Source organism: Leptinotarsa decemlineata, unplaced genomic scaffold, assembly GCF_025532065.1.
Source record: "Leptinotarsa decemlineata unplaced genomic scaffold, Ldec_3_MD MMD2_tig00026314_RagTag_RagTag, whole genome shotgun sequence".
In the NCBI taxonomy this organism is placed as follows: Eukaryota; Metazoa; Arthropoda; class Insecta; order Coleoptera; family Chrysomelidae; genus Leptinotarsa; species Leptinotarsa decemlineata.
This window is the reverse complement of record NW_027412684.1, coordinates 10,464,068-10,483,771: the sequence shown is the minus strand read 5'-3', so window position 1 is coordinate 10,483,771 and position 19,704 is coordinate 10,464,068. Positions and strand designations below refer to the sequence as shown.

The window sequence follows — 19,704 nt, the reverse complement described above, 5'->3', positions numbered from 1 at the left end:
TCATTCTTCGATTCCACCACGTACTACCAGCTGAGGGCACATCAGAGACGCCACAAGGGTTCTATCTTGGCCCGTTGCTATTTTAATCATTTATTGACGACTTTTCCCGAAAGTGAGTACATCTACAAAGTGACACTGATTTAAATTTTTCGGTGGTGTCGTAATAATCATCTTCAATTAAATATTTCCAAATGTTTCGTCGTTTCATATTGTAAGAGGTATGAGACGATTATTGATTCCAATATCAAGAGATGTAGAGAGATCAATGACTTGGACATTATGTTTTAGCATTGTGATTGTAACAAATTAAAAGTCAAATTTAGAAACATCAAAGTCAAAGCCTATTATGATATGAATTGATTTTTTCCATCATCTCCAATTTTTCGAAAAAGAATGGTAACTTATGGTACATCATTGAAAAGGAAAAATCTGGTTCTATTCAAAGCAGAAAGAATGCAATGTAGCGAACATATGAAAAAATAAAGTTGATGATGGTGACCGGAAGATGAAACGTCGGATAGCAAATCTGAAAACACCAGGGAATGTGAAAATGCAATTTATTTTCGAATCCTTCGAAAAATAAAGCCAAAAAAATAGAAGCCTTTTTCCGAAATTTATGTTTTTTCCGGATATCTCCGGATATACTCGGAATTTCAGAACTTTCTAAACGGCATATTATTATCCAGGTAAATGCGCAACTTTGCCCCGATTTAATCATCTTCGTATCTCTCATAGTTTCCGGAATCCCAATGGTGAGGATCGAATTTGAAACACCCTGTATATTATAGTCATGTAAGAAACAAACCTACTCACTTTGCCAATATTGAACGCATCAAGAAGTGATTTTTTGGAATTTCTGTACAGAGATAGTCTATAAAACAAGTGGAAATTATCCTGAAAGAGAAATTGTTTATTCTGTGTTACGGAATCAGTTCCATTTTGTATTGTTGAGCATAAAAAGATTACATGTCACTACTAAGTTCCTTTATAATTCAATCAATAATTACATATATCGTGGGTCTTTGTTGTTCAAAATCTGTTCAGTCCAGTCTTATTAGGGATTTCAGCTCGGAATGAGAGATAATGAGCTGTAAACTCGTATGAACCTTCATTCATTTTGGTGTTCTAAAAGTTGTCTCAAAGGTCTCATGAAATTTTGGATCTGTGTCGGAAGTTATTCAAGGTCAAATGTCACAAAAATAATTTTTTTTGCGATTATCTCGGTTTGTATAGCTTCAGTGATGATACATTCATTTTAAAAATTGCAGAGCGATAAATTTCTTTCAAAAAAGCTCGTTAAAGAGGAGGAAATTTCCGATAAAAAAGTCCCGACTCCCGAAACTCTATCTCCATTATTTATAACATAAAATGTCATTTTGAAAATTTGAAAAAAATAGTATCTTCTCAACACTTGAATGAATCGAGTCCCGTAGAAAAAAGTTTTATAACCATTTTTCAGAAAGTTGTTCAATTGTTAACTAACAAATTTTTTCCCAATCTCCGTTGGCGTAAATAATGGGATAAAAGGTATAAATAATTGGCCTAAAATTTTAAACTTCGTGGAGGCTTTATATATATATATATATATATATATATATATATATATATATATATATATATATATATATATATATATATATATATATATATCATTCATACGATCCTGCGATAAAAGGTCATAAAAATCTATTAATTTGTTAATTATGATTTTTTATCTGAAAATTGTTGTTAACATTTTTTTTCAATTGATATTTAGCTATGTCTGTTTTCACATTGAACAATGGCAGTTATTAACATAGGATATGATTTTTTTACGTAATTTGTTTATTAAATTGTTTCAAACAAATAGAGAAATTCAATATTGAAAAAAAATATATCTGCTATTTTGTTGTCTAGAGATATTTATGATTTTTTAAAATAAAAATTTTTCCTAATTTTGATTTTTAATGATTTTGGATCGATTTTTTTATATTTCGATTGTTTTAATAATCAGTTAAGAAATAATTTTCACACTTTCAACGTGTGATTCCTAACACGGGTTGGACGAAAGCAAGTGAAAATCTATCGTTCGGCCTGGGGCTTGAACCACTGACTAACACGGCGATCGATTTAGTGAGTGAACAAAGCACCCACGTCGAACCGACCGATACATTCTAATTATTAACAATTTATATTTTTATTTAATAATACTCACCTTTTTTACCTTTTTTTGAATTTATAAACAGATACAGGGAGTTGAAGTTAAAAAAAAGGTGTTTGTGAAATGTCATAAATATCCTTACACCGATTTGGTTGAAATTTGCTATAGTTATATAAGTAATGAGGCGCTTGTAGTTCGAACTAAATTGAAATTAATAGGTCCAGTAGCGTCTCAGTGGGCGCCACAACCAACAATATTGAGAAAAAAGAACGCCACTGACTGCTCTATAGTTTTTAAATTTTTTAGATACAGCAACTAAAAATACAACTTTCTTATGACATTGCATTTGTCAATTATTCAATTCCCCAAGTCATGCACATCTAGTGCAGGAGTTGTATACACAAGTGCCTTCAGATAACTTCAAGAATAGAAATCTAGAGGATTCATATCAGGACTGCGAGCTGGCCAATTATTAGATCCTGCACGTCCAAACCAGCGATTAGGGTAGGTGATGTCGAGATGCTGACGAGATAGATAACTGAAACGAGCTGGAGCCCTATCGTGCATAAACCATACGTTGCCTCTTACAAGTATCGGCTCTTCTTCTAACAAAATGTGTGAATTATCTCGCAAGAAGTCCGTGTAGGATTCACCTGTTTATCTTCCTGGTAGAAAAAATGGGTCAATTAGGTACCCAAACGTTCAGCGAAAATTGTTGCTGAAATTGATGTTTTCTTGTAACGTGGGGATTTTCGTTGGCCCATCATTGTGAAAGTCCACAATAGCATCTTGTGAAAAATGTGCTTCGTCCGTAAATAAAATATTTGGTAAAACATTATTATTGTGTGCCTGCAAAACATTAATCTTGGGTGAAAATCCAGAAGCAGTAGAGCTTGGATCCGATGTATGTGATATGGGTATAGGAGGTTTTTTTAGAACGGTCCATACATGTTTTGGACTCCAGTTGCAGTTCAATTTTCCTGGTACTATTTGAAGGATCTTCTTCTATCGCATCAAGTAGAGTTCCTTCTAGTTCAGCCGTTTTTACAGTTTTTGTTCAAAACTCTCTAATTACTCGATAATTTTTGGAAAATGGAGCTTTTTGACTTCCACTTCTCCAGAATGGTGAAAAAATTGTATACTACACAGATCTCTGTATCGTAAATGATTCATTAACAAATGACGTGATAAAATGTATCTAGAGTTAATTGCTGCCATTGTTAAACAATAATAATTAACAGTTGTGAAAAAAATCACAAATAATTATTTGAATATTCAAATAATTTGCAACTTTGAAGAATTATAATAAGCAATGTAGTACCACTAACTTTTGTTAGTTAACAATTGAAGTTTCATTGCCAAGACGAAGCCTAGTCAATTGTTTAGCAAAAAAGTTGAATTGAAGATATGAAGGAAAAATTATTCATTACTCTTCCTGACAAGAAAAATTACTCTCATTTATTATAGTGGAACAATTTAGCTTCCACAGAGAATATGGAAAATTGTGGACCATCAGGCTGGTTATCATTTTTTTAAATACACTGACGATAAGGCCCACAAACAATGGCTTGGTAACTATAAATTTGAAACAATCCACAAGATTACGTTGAATTTTCAGAATTATCAAATTCACAATTATTTACTGAGCATTGTTTCCGTAGAAGTTTTGCTAAATTGTTAATGGACATATTTTAGTGGGGTTATGTTGGAAAATGTTTGCACATTACTGTAAATAAACAGAACATCCATTAATATTATAGAATTTGATCTGCTTACATTTTTTATGTTTTGTGTTATGTTTGTTATGGTCTGTGTTTTGATTAACCATCAAATAATTGAGTTGAAATTATGAATTCTGTCGTTCTTTCCATAAGTATCTGGCATTGATTATATTTTCCACAAAAATATATTTACAGTAGGTAACTTTGTTTTTTTTTGCAGGTAAGACATTAGACAATTCCGATATGTTTGTTGGGGGTTAGAATGGACACCAACATGTCTTGGCACAATCATGTCACCGGAATTGCAAAGGCTGATTCTCAAAAACTAGGAACATTGTTCCGAATCAGAAAAATGTACACACCTCAGCAATTTTTGATACTTCATAAAGCTCAGATCAGATCTTCTTTGGAGTATTGTTCTCATGTATGGAGCTCTGCCCCAAACATATCCTGAAGTTGCTGGATTCCATCCAGAAAAGAGCTATACGCCTGATTGAAGACGCGAATTCACGTGCAACCTTGATAGCCTGGAACATCGAAGAAAGGTTATAGATTTGTCTTTCTTCTATAGATACTTTCACGGGAAGTGTTCAAGTGACTTGGCACATTTGATTCCACCAAGAGCAGTACATATCAGAAGTACGCGACGGCCTGTGGCTACTCATCGTTTTGAGGTTCAACTCAGTACATCGATTGTTATTACATGTTGGTTATCATTCATTTGTAGTTCCAATTCATCTTGTAGAAACTTCACTAAGAGTTGTCTCAGACGCGAAATTCACATTGAAATTTCCTAATAAAATTAGTGGCAACTTATGATCGTTTTCTCCTATTTTTTCAGAAGCCTACTCTATATTACAAGAGAGAGAGGTACTCGCACCTCTCTCTCTCTTGTCCATACAGTAATATACGAAACGTAACGCTTTTCGTAACGGTCTCGTCACGCATTCACCAGCTTACTCCCCAAGTTAAGCGCGCGGGAAAAAGTTTTACTTCCAAAAGTAATTTTTGGAAGTAGTTATTTTTAATGCCTTCCGCCAATTTCCTCATTTCTTCATGACATTCACAGACTCGTCTCGATGTAACTTTTGGGTTCGTCAGTGCCTCAAGTGTAGCCTGGTTAGAGCCTTCAAAAAGAGTGGTCTGTAAAAACATGAGAATTTTTGAAACGAAACACATGCAGATCACGCTGTTTCATAACTTCATAAGTGAAGCAACTAGACTTTAAGTACAGAATCCATTCATCTGCAGTTTTATCAGTAGCAAAAATCTAACAGTCCTGAACTGTCAGAACATCGAGTCAGGGAGAAATAGGAAGTACCATTGTGAATATTTGAATGAAAGACATGTGACATGTATCTCAATTTATTCGGTGGTCTCTCTAGAGGAATATTTTCAGCAACATCGTTACAAATAGAGGTAGTATCGAACTTTTATTGGAATACCCACTATTAGGTTTAGAAGTTGGAGAAGTTGGGGAAGTTGGAGAAGTTGGAGAAGTTGAAGAAGTTGGAGAAGTTGAAGGAGTTGTAGTCGTTGGTAAGCTAGTGGTAGTAGAAGTTCTATTTAGATATTCTTGCATGAAATCCACAACATGTCTGTTCAGTAAACAATAGATATTTTTGGCCAAAATGAAATCCAAATGAGAGAACTTTTTCCACTTCATCAGTTTTTTCTTGACTACGTTTGGCATTTCATTAGCAAGCCTTTCAACATCCTGAAACGAAAAATATCATGATATTTGGTATTGTCTTCATTATCTCAGGAACATTGAATGTTTTTGAGTAGAAATTACTAACTAAAACTACAAAGCTCAGATAACTATGGAATATTGAACTAGAAAAAATACTTGAAACAAATAACAAACAGTTAAAAGTGGAATTTTATATATCGAATTATAATATCAACAACATTTACACAACATAACGTAAGAATATTTGAAAATTGGATGAGCTTGTAACAAAATATTACAGATTATTAAAGGATGGTTTGGTTCGAACTTACTTACTAACTATAAACTTCAGTAAATCGAAATACCTTCACTTCGAATTGTAAAGTGAATATTTTCAGGAGGGATTAGTTTTTTGTGGAAAAAAGTTTAATGGATTTGTATTTCTTGATTATTGAATTTTCAAAAAATAAAATAACTACAATGAAATAAATATAACAGCAAAGAAGTGTACATCTTGCACTCAAGTTATTTTCAGATACAAACTTGACAAAAAAACCCTTCAAACAAGTACTTTCACATGAACATTGAATGACACAAAAATAACTTTTTTTTTTCGTATTATCCTGAAATGATTTATTGATTTGATCAATTTTTAAAGCTAAAAAACTTCTAGTTACTTGTTATTGAAAATATCTAGCTAAAAAAAATCAAATTAGATTATATCATGAAGGGGCATATCACATTGATCTAATGATGTGAAAGATTAAAATTATATTGCCTAAATTTGAGCATAACTGATCTTGAATCATTATATTTTTCATTAATTTGATCCCAATTGAGATTTGGTATTTCAAATCAAAGTCCATTTGAAAACATCAGAAATTTTCCGTAGAGATTTTTAAGAATTATAGATGATACAAAAGCATCTATTCAAGTGAATAGTTTTATTGATGATCTGTTTATTTTGTAGACATTGTAGATATTGAATATAGGATAAAGCAAATAACTTTCGTCTGAATTCTACTTGGTTTTATATATGTTACGGTTTCGATTTCTGGATTAAAGGTCGTAATCCAGAATCATTTTTATTTCTGAATTGTAAAAGATGTAACAATTTGTAGTCTCTTGGCTATGAAAGCTTACTTGTTTGGTATTCAGGAAATCTAGTAGTACTATTCCAATTAGCAACTAGACAACTATCGATTTCAAATTGAATTTCAATCAAACCTTCAACGACTTTTTGTAGAAACGGGTTTGAAGAAAAACCGACGAGTATTAACCCCCGATTGGGGCTAGTTGTAACGGGCTGGGAAAAAATTGTAATATTAGAAATTACGAACCATTTTTATATTTTATAAAGATTTATTTAGCACGAAAAACTTCAGACACGCTCAACTTTTGAGTTTCATTTTTAATCGGACAGAAAAATATTGAAAAGTTAACAAAAAACATGTTTTTCCTTCACTTAAACTATTTAGGAAATTAAGGCTTACAGCCATTCAAAATCTTAACTAGTTCAGTAATCAGACTTTTGAATAATTAAGCGTATTTAGCATTATAAACTTTAGGCACGTTATAACAAACTTAGACTTTCAAGTTTTATTGTTAATGAAATAGGAAAATATTAAAAAATCAACACAAACATATTCCTTCTTAACCTAAAATGGGATTTTAGGCTCACAGCTATTTATAATAACAAATTCTCATCGGAATTACAATTGAGAGACCCAAATGAGATCTTATTTCCAAAGTTATCACGATAAGATCAACGTCTACTATAAGACGATGGGTGACGATGCGCGAGGATAGACGGGCGATCTGAGAACGCGACCCGAACGCGGGCAGACGTCGTTGACGGTTGTGTTTGTTTTGCGAACACAATTCTATTTTCGAAGTTATTCATTACTTAGTGCAGTTGGCATATTTTTTCAGGTTTGCTACTGCAGACCTTCCGAACCAAGGAATACAACGCTTTGCGATGCTTGGTTGGCCGTTAGCAGCAAAATATTTAATCCTTTCTGAACATACCCTTGCTCAGTGGAGACGGGTGGGGTTCTTTATCGTACAAAAAAAAAGAAAATAAATCAATAAAACTCGAATAGTTATACCAACTATATTATCCAAATTAAACAACCTATCAAGTTCGATAATCCTCAACAAAATCAAATAAATGTTAATTGCTTGTCGTTGACAATTGACAGGGTGACAATGTTGTGGAACCGGAACTGGATAAATATCTCAAAATAAGAGTCCGTCGATGAAAAACGTTTGACAGTTGGGGAAATCGCAATTATGAATGATGGCTAGCCTGATTATAGTAAGGAAAAGAGTGAGAGGAGTGACAGGAAAAGAAAGAAAAAGAGGGGCTATGGTGTAAACAGGGGTCAAAGGTCGATCTTCATGTAAATATTGCAAGAGATGCAAAAATGCAATCTTGTAAATTGTATGGTAATATTATGTTCTTGAGGCAATTATTCGTCATAAATGTACTAGTTATATGCGCTAAATTCCTTAACCTTTTAGTATATATACTGAAAGTGTACACTGATAACGCTAGAGGTAAGTTGTTTAATTTTGACCCACTATAGGTTCTTTTAAAGTTGTTATTTTTATGCTTTTTTTCTTTACAGGAAATGAGGATGTGACTGAACTAATGGTCTGGCACAACTTGATAACTGTACAACTATAAAGAAAGAAAACAAAACAATTTGTGTAGTAATTCATGCACAATCAGTGAAAGCGACCATGCTGAGCAATAAAATGATAGAAATAAAGCACAGTTCTGAAAAAAAAAGCTTATCTGTTTCGTCGGTGTCTCCTTCAAGTCCTGATCCACTTCATGAGAGTATCCTAAGAGTTGGGGTGTTTAAATATCACTCGTGCATTGGGTCAATTAAAGCAGAAGCAAATCCCTCAACCAGTGAAGCCTTATGACAGATTCCAAATCCCTATTATTAAGCAGGAAGGAATCAGGAAGCCAGGTTTAGCACTATACTCCACTACTCTACGTCTTGATATATAAAGCAGAACAAATCAAGGATAATAAAAGAAGGAAACAGGCCTGAAAACAATGAATACATTCAGTATTAATGACATTCTATTGTAGTGAATGTTCAAATGAAGAAGGTAACATACCCTAGATGTTGTGTGGCCTCGAAAGTGATTACGTAGAACTTACGTCGAAGAAGGTTGGAATGTTCAGTACTCCAGAAAATATATCCACAAATGAGTGAAGGTGGTTAAGATTACCCAACTTATCAATAATCTGGTGCTTTTGAACGAGATTTCCAGAATAAATCCGCAAAATGCGTAAATTGAATATCACCATCAAAATGGAGGACTTCAATTTTTTTCCAGTTTTTTTTTCCTTTCCTTCACATCTGTGCCAGTTCTAGTTACCTTTTTCCCAAATCAATGGTACCAAATGTGGACGAAATTTCAATCATAGAGAAGAATTTCAATACAGACATAAATCAATCTGAATGGATGATGATGACAAGTATAGGTTATGTTTTGAAATTTTATTTATTTTGTAATAACTGTTATATTTTTAATGATCTAAGTGACTGAAGAGACCAAGTTTACTGCCAGAGATAGTGAGAGTAGGAAAATTTGAGAAGAATTGAAATTAAAAAAAAATAATATTTAATAATAATGATTATCTGTAAGGGCAAGACCACATATAAATTTGTTGACAATCCGATTCCTCTATTTATTTTCTCCTTCTTCCCTTCCTTTTTAGTCTAAAATTCTTAATATCTAGAAAGAGAAAATAAAACCGTAACAACACCACCCTTCCCAAGAAGAAAGTTTCTTTGAAACTTTTAACGAAAGAAAAAAATATCAATAACTTGAAATAATAATCTTAAATAAACTAATTCATATCCTCTTCTGGAGGATGAGCCTTGATGTCCTTGGAATTCCATATGCCTACAGACTTATGGTTTTCGTCCTCTAACTCATAACACCACGGGGAAACTATTCTTATTATTTTGAAGGGTCCGGAAAATTTGTTTGCCAATTTCGCAGTGAATTGTTTTGATGCATCTGAAAGGACATAATTTCGTTTCCATACTTTTTGATTTAATTGGAATTTCTCGTTGCGATGTCTCAAATTGTAAGGTCTACAACTTTTATTATATGCATTAAGAAGTCTTTTCTGGACATCCACAAAGAGTTCTTTGAGTATTTCATTGCGCCCAGTTTGGTTCACCGTCGAGTTTGCAACTTCCGTCGCCCCATCTAGAATAACTTCTCTTCCAAAGTTGATTAAATTAGGAGTTACACCCGTTACCTCATGTTTCGCAGATCTAATAGCGGAAGCGATTCTGCCAAGATATTTTTCCCACTGTCTATGATTTTCCGATATGTATGATGTTAGCATTGTTTTAATCACTCTGTGTACGCGTTCTACGGGGTTTGCTTGAGGATGATAGTTCGCTATGTACCTAATACTAATATTAAAATTTTTCATTGTTGTTTGAAATAAGTCACTACGAAATGCTTTTCCATTATCCACTATAATTTTCATAGGGGCACCATACACCAAAATAACATGGTCTTCTAACCACTTTATAATACTCGCTGCTGTTGCAGAACGGAGAGGAAACAATAAAATATATTTTGAAAAGCAATCCAAAACCGAAAGAATATAACAAAATCCTGAGCTTGATCTGGGAAGGGGACCAACTATGTCTACACTCACTAATTCCCAAGGCCGAGATGCTGTAACTTGTGCGGATAACATTTGACCAACAGGGGCTTTTTGTATCGGTTTTGTTCGAAGACAGGTGGTACACTTTCTAATATATCTTGCTACGTCGGATCGTAATTTCGGCCAATAATATTTTTGTGAAATGCGTGCTACTGTTTTGAAAACTCCTAGGTGTCCGCAGGTTGGAGGATCATGATGATCTCGGATGATGTTCGCTCTTTGATTTTTCTCCGGCACAGTTAGCCATTGGTTGATGGCTAATGTGGGGTATCGAACGTTTGTCATACGGAGAAGTTTACCACCCTCTATTCTCCACAACGGATATTTACTGGGACATTTTTTTACCATTTCATACATTCTAAGGTACCATTTGTCTGATGATGTCACATGATCAACTACTACTTCATCGGCGAAAAGGTCAACTACAGGTACGGCTCGTGAAAGTGCGTCTGGAACGACGTGTTCTTTTCCCTTACGATGCACCACCTCAAAATCATATTGTTGCATCCTGAGGGCCCATCGAGCGATGCGTCCTACTGGCTCTTTGATATTAAATAGCCACTTTAGTGACCAGCAGTCTGTAATTACTGTAAATTTGGTACCTTCCAAATACGGTCGAAGTTTCTCTACCGCAAAGAGTACAGCCAAGCACTCTTTTTCTGTTGCTGAATATTTTCTTTCGTTCTTCGTAAGCGACCTACTGAGGTACGATATTACCTTATCTTCACCTTGATGCTTTTGAGAAAGAATGGCACCCAAACCATAGTCTGATGCATCAGTTTCTACGACAAAGGGGATGGTGAAATCTGGACAAGCCAGTATGGGTGCTGCGACCAAATGCTGTTTAACTTTATTGAGGGCATCTTCGCATTCTTGATTCCAAATGAAGGGTTTATTCTTCTGCGTTAACTGCGTCATGGGATGGACAACTGTGGAGAAAGACGGGATGAATCTTCTGTACCATGATGCAAGACCTACAATTCTCCTCACCTCGGAAACAGTTTTTGGAGTAGGAATGCGCAATATGGCCTCGACTTTTTCTGGATCCACCAATAATCCGGATGAATTTACCACATAGCCCAAGTATCGCAACTCAGACCGACAAAATAAACATTTATCCCTATTGAGTGTAAGACCGGCTTCTTTCAACCTTTTCATAACTTCCTTGAGGAGTTCTATGTGTTTTTGGAAATCTGGAGTGCAAATGATTAGGTCGTCTAAGTAAACAAAAATATAGCTGTCAAATTCTGAACCAATGACTCTGTCTATTAGGCGTTGCCACGTGGCTGGAGCTGAATGGAGCCCGAACGGCATACGTTTAAATTGGAAGAGTCCTCGATTAGGTACAGTAAAGGCTGTCAAAGGACGAGAGTTTCTGGCGACGGGAATTTGCCAATAAGCTGACTTAATGTCCAGTGTCGACAGATAACGTGCATCGCGCAATTTGTCCAATATTGCACTTACATAGGGGATTGGGTAAGCATCAGGGATACTGACTGCGTTGAGTCGCTTGTAGTTAATACAGAATCGCCAACCACCATCTGATTTCCGTACCATCACAATTGGCGATGACCATGGTGAAGTAGATGGTTCGATTATATCTTTTGCCAACATATCGTCCAATTCTGCGTTGACGATCTTTTGAAGTGCTGGAGAAATTGGATAGTATCTCTGCTTTATGGGGGCCGAGGTTGTCCGAATTTCGTGCTCCACTAGATGCGTACATCCCAAGCCGTTTCCCATAGAAGCGAAGGCCTCATTGACAACAGTATGAAGTGTTTGTCTTTGTTCCGCCGTCAAGGAATCCGTATCTTTAATACCTGCTACTTCAACACTTTGCGGTGAAGACTTATTGCGGAAGTACCAGTCCCCTGAATATAAATCTGGAATGATTTCCATCTGACTCCAAAAGTCAATACCTAAAATGAGTGAATGAGGTAGGTCAGGAACTACTAAAACTTCAAGAACTCTCACACGATCCTTTAATTGAATGGGCAAGAAAACGGAACCAATGATCAAACATTTCCCTCCATTAGCAACCGTACACATTTTGCCTTCATCTTTATTCAAATGACATAGACTTCGTAAACAATCCCAGCCATTTTTGCCTAAAATTGTTCTAGTAGCACCACTGTCCAACAAGCCTAGGAACATTTGCCCCAAGATATGTACCTGTAGGTACGGCCGTTCATCGTTCTTGGCGTGTGCTATTACGTAGTTTAGTATTATTTGATTATTAGTCTTATTGGCCAATGTAATAGGCGATTTCTCCGACAGTCGGCCTACTGTCTCGCCAGGTTCGAGTTTTTTGAACAGTTTGGACAAGAACTGCTAGTGGTATTAGGTCGACCACACTTAAAACAGAACACCCTTTTAGGTTCACTACATTTTCGAAATCTGTGCCCACTTTGACCGCAATTCCAACACAGGCAAATATTCTTGTCAGCTTGACATGCTTGCGAAGTACCAATTGTAGTGTTCTTTGAGTTTGGGTTGTTTGTGCGCCGATTTGTATCTACACAAAATGTATTAGAGCCTTGAAGATTCACTGGGCGCCTGTAGGCTAATTCAGGTTCAACCAGATTTCTTGGATTTGAAGGAGGTGGACAAAACTTTTGTACTCGCCAGTCGGTTTCCTCTACTATTCTTGCTAGACGAATAAGTTCTGATAAAGAGTTAATGGTATGCGTGGATAACTGAGTCTGAATATGTGGTAGCAGGTTTCTTCGGATTATAGACACCCGCTTAGCTTCAGGAATTTCTCCCGACATTTTCCTAAATAAATTTTCCATGATAGAAACAAAATTAATAACACGTTCTTGTGATCCTTGCGTTCTTCTTCGTATCTCGTCCATGAGAGTCAATTCATAATCATGTGGTTGGAAGGCGTCACGGAGTTTCTGAACAAACTCGTCCCAGGACATGAAATTTCCTATGCGGTACCACAATAGAGCGTCTTTTGTCAGCAATTCCGGAGCTGAGCGAAGAAGCCTCTCTTTTGATATACCACGAGACACTCGTAATTCTTCAACACGTTCCAGGAAATTTGTTACACTTGAAATTCCATCGAAACGCAAATTCCAACGACTCATATCCAGATTCTCATAACGATTATGCAATCCTAGCGTAACAGGTTTCCCATGGTATACTGAACCATTAACAATCGGCATCTGTGGAGTTTGTCTTCTGTAATCACCATAATTAACAGTGGAGTTAGCATATTCAGTCTGATATGGATTTCCAAATCCGGTTTCATTCCGATCTGGTATTTCACCTCGAAATCTAACTGTATTATTAGGTAAATCATGAATAACACGGTGACAATCATTTATCTGCACTTGAGACGATCCTTTTCCTTGTCGAGTCGTAGTTTGACCTTCATGTCTTCTCATTGCATCAGAAGCTAACAGTTCTCCCGCTTGAGTAGAAGATCCGGCTACAGTAGCAGCAGCTAGTGACCTTCGAAGATTTTCCAGCTCCTCATTAATTCTTGGGTCCTCAATGTTCAATATATCTACACCTCGTGTAAAGGTTTCAGTTTCAAAATTGAAGTCAGCATTGAATCCTGTTTCTACTCCTTGGCTTCTAATGACCTCCGAATTAATAATTTCCGGAATGAGAGGAATAGGTTCATCCAGAATTGAAATTTGAGGAAGTGCCGCCGGTTCTTCAGGTATTGTTCGTTCCAAACATACGTTAACATCCGAAATTAGTTTTTCACAGTGGGACAAAAGTGCATCTCGTTTTGGTTCCTGATTATTTTCACAGTGAATCCGCATTAACCTTGAATTTATATGAAGAAGACGAGTATAAATTTTTTTAAACTGGTTTTGTTTATTTTTATAGTCAAAATTTTCAATAGCCTCCTGTAAGTCACTAAGTTTGCCTTCACAGATAGTTAGTTCATGGTTAGGGTTCATTACACTTAAGGAGAGCGGAAAAGTTTTACCGGTACGTTCTAATCTCAAAACATCCCGTAATGTTTCTCTATTTTGGCTTACCGTAGCCCCTATAGGACATCCACGAATGTGCAGTTCATACGCTATTTCATCACCTAGCAATCTGTTAACTTCCATATTGAAAAGTTGTTCAAAACAGAATACAAACAAATCAATTATTTTCCTGACAGTGGAACTGCACCCCACACTAACTCACAAAAAAAAGAAAAAAAAAAAAAAAGGAAACTAGCCGCACAAAATAAATAAAATTGAATCCCAACAAAACAATTAACTAAATATAGCTGATTGTGTTTTCTATTACCTAAAAAAAAGGACTCACAATCTCTAAAAATTCATTTAGAATCTGCTGAGAACCAAAAACTAAAGACTTCCTTCAACTTACAACGCTTTCAGATGAAAATAAAATATTAAATAATAAAGAAAATGAAGGTGGGCGCCAAATTGCTACTGCAGACCTTCCGAACCAAGGAATACAACGCTTTGCGATGCTTGGTTGGCCGTTAGCAGCAAAATATTTAATCCTTTCTGAACATACCCTTGCTCAGTGGAGACGGGTGGGGTTCTTTATCGTACAAAAAAAAAAGAAAATAAATCAATAAAACTCGAATAGTTATACCAACTATATTATCCAAATTAAACAACCTATCAAGTTCGATAATCCTCAACAAAATCAAATAAATGTTAATTGCTTGTCGTTGACAATTGACAGGGTGACAATGTTGTGGAACCGGAACTGGATAAATATCTCAAAATAAGAGTCCGTCGATGAAAAACGTTTGACAGTTGGGGAAATCGCAATTATGAATGATGGCTAGCTTGATTTCAGTAAGGAAAAGAGTGAGAGGAGTGACAGGAAAAGAAAGAAAAAGAGGGGCTATGGTGTAAACAGGGGTCAAAGGTCGATCTTCATGTAAATATTGCAAGAGATGCAAAAATGCAATCTTGTAAATTGTATGGTAATATTATGTTCTTGAGGCAATTATTCGTCATAAATGTACTAGTTATATGCGCTAAATTCCTTAACCTTTTAGTATATATACTGAAAGTGTACACTGATAACGCTAGAGGTAAGTTGTTTAATTTTGACCCACTATAGGTTCTTTTAAAGTTGTTATTTTTATGCTTTTTTTCTTTACAGGAAATGAGGATGTGACTGAACTAATGGTCTGGCACAACTTGATAACTGTACAACTATAAAGAAAGAAAACAAAACAATTTGTGTAGTAATTCATGCACAATCAGTGAAAGCGACCATGCTGAGCAATAAAATGATAGAAATAAAGCACAGTTCTGAAAAAAAAAGCTTATCTGTTTCGTCGGTGTCTCCTTCAAGTCCTGATCCACTTCATGAGAGTATCCTAAGGGTTGGGGTGTTTAAATATCACTCGTGCATTGGGTCAATTAAAGCAGAAGCAAATCCCTCAACCAGTGAAGCCTTATGACAGATTCCAAATCCCTATTATTAAGCAGGAAGGAATCAGGAAGCCAGGTTTAGCACTATACTCCACTACTCTACGTCTTGATATATAAAGCAGAACAAATCAAGGATAATAAAAGAAGGAAACAGGCCTGAAAACAATGAATACATTCAGTATTAATGACATTCTATTGTAGTGAATGTTCAAATGAAGAAGGTAACATACCCTAGATGTTGTGTGGCCTCGAAAGTGATTACGTAGAACTTACGTCGAAGAAGGTTGGAATGTTCAGTACTCCAGAAAATATATCCACAAATGAGTGAAGGTGGTTAAGATTACCCAACTTATCAATAATCTGGTGCTTTTGAACGAGATTTCCAGAATAAATCCGCAAAATGCGTAAATTGAATATCACCATCAAAATGGAGGACTTCAATTTTTTTCCAGTTTTTTTTTCCTTTCCTTCACATCTGTGCCAGTTCTAGTTACCTTTTTCCCAAATCAATGGTACCAAATGTGGACGAAATTTCAATCATAGAGAAGAATTTCAATACAGACATAAATCAATCTGAATGGATGATGATGACAAGTATAGGTTATGTTTTGAAATTTTATTTATTTTGTAATAACTGTTATATTTTTAATGATCTAAGTGACTGAAGAGACCAAGTTTACTGCCAGAGATAGTGAGAGTAGGAAAATTTGAGAAGAATTGAAATTAAAAAAAAATAATATTTAATAATAATGATTATCTGTAAGGGCAAGACCACATATAAATTTGTTGACAATCCGATTCCTCTATTTATTTTCTCCTTCTTCCCTTCCTTTTTAGTCTAAAATTCTTAATATCTAGAAAGAGAAAATAAAACCGTAACAGGTTATTGTATTTTTAAAGTAAAAATATAAATCACTAGCTGTTTCCTGCAGCTTCTCCCGCGTGGAATATTGAATACCATCAGCAAAAAAACTGAAAGGATTAGAATAAAATACATTGGTAATCCTACTCCTACCAATATTATAAATGCGTAGTTTGTGAAGATGGATGAATGTAATGTATGTATTTACATTCTTTATTTTTTCACGCCTAAACAGCTCAACGGATTCAAACGTAAGTTGATATATACATAGTCATGACTTGGAATAAAACATAGGGTAGGTTTCCACAGTAACGGGGGTAAAACATCGGGGAAAAGCTAGTATTGTATAAGTGTGTACCTATTGATTAACTGACGAACAGCCGAAGCTTTTGAACCTGAAATCTTGAAATATGCAGGAAGGTTCTTTGTATAGCGTAAATGATCATAAAGAAAGGGAATCAGGAATTTTCACCCCAAGGGAAAAAATAGAGGTCTAAAGATTATATTGAATTTTGTCAGTTTTGAAGTTGGAAACCTGAAGTTTTGGGTTCATAAAAGAATATTGTAACTATTTTTGCAAAATAATCTGTCACGAAACTTAATTTGACAAACCAAACTCTACGCTGGCGAAGCCGCGGACAACAAATAGTTGTATATAAAAAATGAAGAGTTGATAGTTTTCAACTGTGTTTGATTAAATACCCAACGCATGCCACCATGAGTAATGAAACGACCCATAAACTCTTTAAATCCTGTATTTGTGATACAAAAGTAGGGTGGTCCTGATAAAGTATTATAAACCAACCTATATCAGCTGTTACAAATCATAACAAAATTCCAAAATTTTGCTTGAGCACTATGTTAGTATTTTGAATTCATGATGAGCATTAATTACTTTTTACTTTTCAGAAATAGAGTATAGCGTAGTATTTTTTTGAAACATTTTTGGCTCTTTCGAGATCTTATTTTATATATAAAAAATCTGCGTTTTCGAGTTGTTCTCAAAATTGTTCATAACTTTGAAACATTTTTTTGCGTAACTTGGCTGATTTCGTGAATTACTACGGGCAAAGTTATGAATCAAATGTTACCCCAATCATAATTTTCTGTGGAGGCGAGCTTATTTTGTGATGTATACTATTTCGGAATATTACTGGAGTTTTTTTCCAACACCAAACCGTTATTCCAACACCTCGACATGCGTTTCGATCTCCAAGTGATTATCTTCAAGAGGAAGATTAAGCTAATCATACTTACAAAGCTATTCTTATTTATACCATACAGGTATACCATACATAGATACCGGTATCTACCTGTTCTAGATACCTGCGTCTTGATTGTCCTAAATTAATTTTACAATTTGCCTTATCTACTTGTATTAAATTAGTTTTACAATGTGTCCTTATGTAATAGTCAAATGAAACTAATCATTGAAATATTCTAAGCTGTACAACATTTATTTCACAAAATGCCTTATACATCTACTAGTCTTAAATTGATTTTACAATGTGTCCATATGTAGTGGTGAAATATTATAAGTTATATAAAATTAATTTCACAATATTGCCCTATCCTTATGTAATAGTCAGGTACATATAATAAATAAAAAATTATTTTTACAATTTCTTACTATTAGGTATTGGTCCACCATAGCCACCAGAGCATAGAAGCTCTGGTCTATCAGATATATTCCTCACAGTCGTAGGGGGCTGAAGAGAATCAATCATTCCTCAGAGCCGTAGGGGACTGTGTGGCATGGTCAAGTTATTAGAAACTCAAGTTTCTAAATGCACAAAATCTACGTGTCTGTTGTTGTTAACTTGTCTAACTAATCTTAATGAACTGAAGTCTATAGAATGGTTTTGTTGCAAAATATAACTGCTGATTTTTCAGGTCTTCCATATATTGAATGTGCTAAGTGTTCCTTTTATCTTATTTTTGGGAAGTCCAAAATTCGGACAAGTCTGGAAAACATGAAATTGAATATAAGGACTGCGATGCAAAATATTATAAGCAGACGAAAAGATCTATTAAAATTAGATATAAGAAACATTTAGCACACCTAAAATATGGAAGAAAAATCAACAGTTGCTCATCATAATTTGCAACAAAACCATTCCATAGTCTTTAGTTCATAAGTTCATGAGATATGTTAGACACGTTGACAACAACAGGTATCTAGATGCCTATGACAGTATAGAAGAAATAAGTAAACATAATAATATTATGGATAACGATGGTGGACCAATACCTAATAGTAAATAATATTTTATTTTTTATCAGATGTACCTGATGACTATTACATAAGGACACATTGTCAAATCAATTTAAGATTAGTAGATGAGGCAATATGTGAAATTAATTTTATATAGTTTAGAAAATTTCAATTATTTGATTTACTTGAATATTACAATAAGGACACATTGTAAAATTAATTTGAGACACTAAAGACGCAGGTACCTAGAACAGTTAGATACCTGTATCTATGTATGGTATACCTGTATGGTATAAATAAGGATAGCTCTGTGAGTATAATTAGTTTAATCTTCATCTTGAAGATGATCACTTGATGATCGAAAGAAATGAAGAGGTGTTAAAATAACGGTTTGGTATTGGGAAAAAAAACTCCAGTAATATTCATTACGTCACCAAAGGTTCCAAACAGTGCATCACAAATATACTATTTCTTTTTTCTATTAATACCTACCTCGACTGCAGCAAATAAATCGTTTTGTGAGTAATATAAAGCTACAGGAGCAGTTGCTGCAGACATGTTGAAACTTGGTGGAGTTAAGGAGTTGTACTTGGCCAAATTCTGCAAACCACCGTAATCGTACTGCCTGAAGAAACCTGAAAATGATATGTATGGTTGAAAAGATGTGAGATGTACTAATCAATAATTTTGGAAGTTCATTCATGCCTCAATTTACATTTCAATTTTTGAGGTAGGAATAGAATCTTCGGCATGGAAAGAATCAAAAATACTGTCCCATAAGCCTTAAAATATCCACCAAGAGTTAGCCAAAGCCTCTGTAGATAATAACATTATTCTGAAGTGGATTGAAGGGCACGACAGGAATAAAGGTAATCGCATTACTGACTCTTTAGCCAAGGAAGCGGCTGGACTAAGAATTTTAGGACCCATTGGCACCTACGGCCTGATGACTTCGACAATTGCGGAACTAGCCAAACGTCACACCCATGCTCAATTCCTAAAGAGATG

General features: G+C 34.9%; 1 protein-coding gene across 1 annotated transcript in view; it reads right to left on the bottom strand.

The window, feature by feature from the left end:
* Window positions 1-5,210: 5,210 nt before the first annotated feature.
* Window positions 5,211-19,704, bottom strand: part of LOC111505139 (lipase 3-like) — a 31,036-nt gene continuing 16,542 nt past the window's right edge. The window contains exons 6-7 of the mRNA XM_074181657.1: window positions 19,189-19,331; window positions 5,211-5,578 (exon numbers count right to left, since the gene is read on the bottom strand). Coding sequence (XP_074037758.1) covers window positions 5,243-5,578; window positions 19,189-19,331 — 479 coding nt within the window. The 3' untranslated portion in view covers window positions 5,211-5,242. The remainder of the gene's footprint in view (window positions 5,579-19,188; window positions 19,332-19,704) is intronic.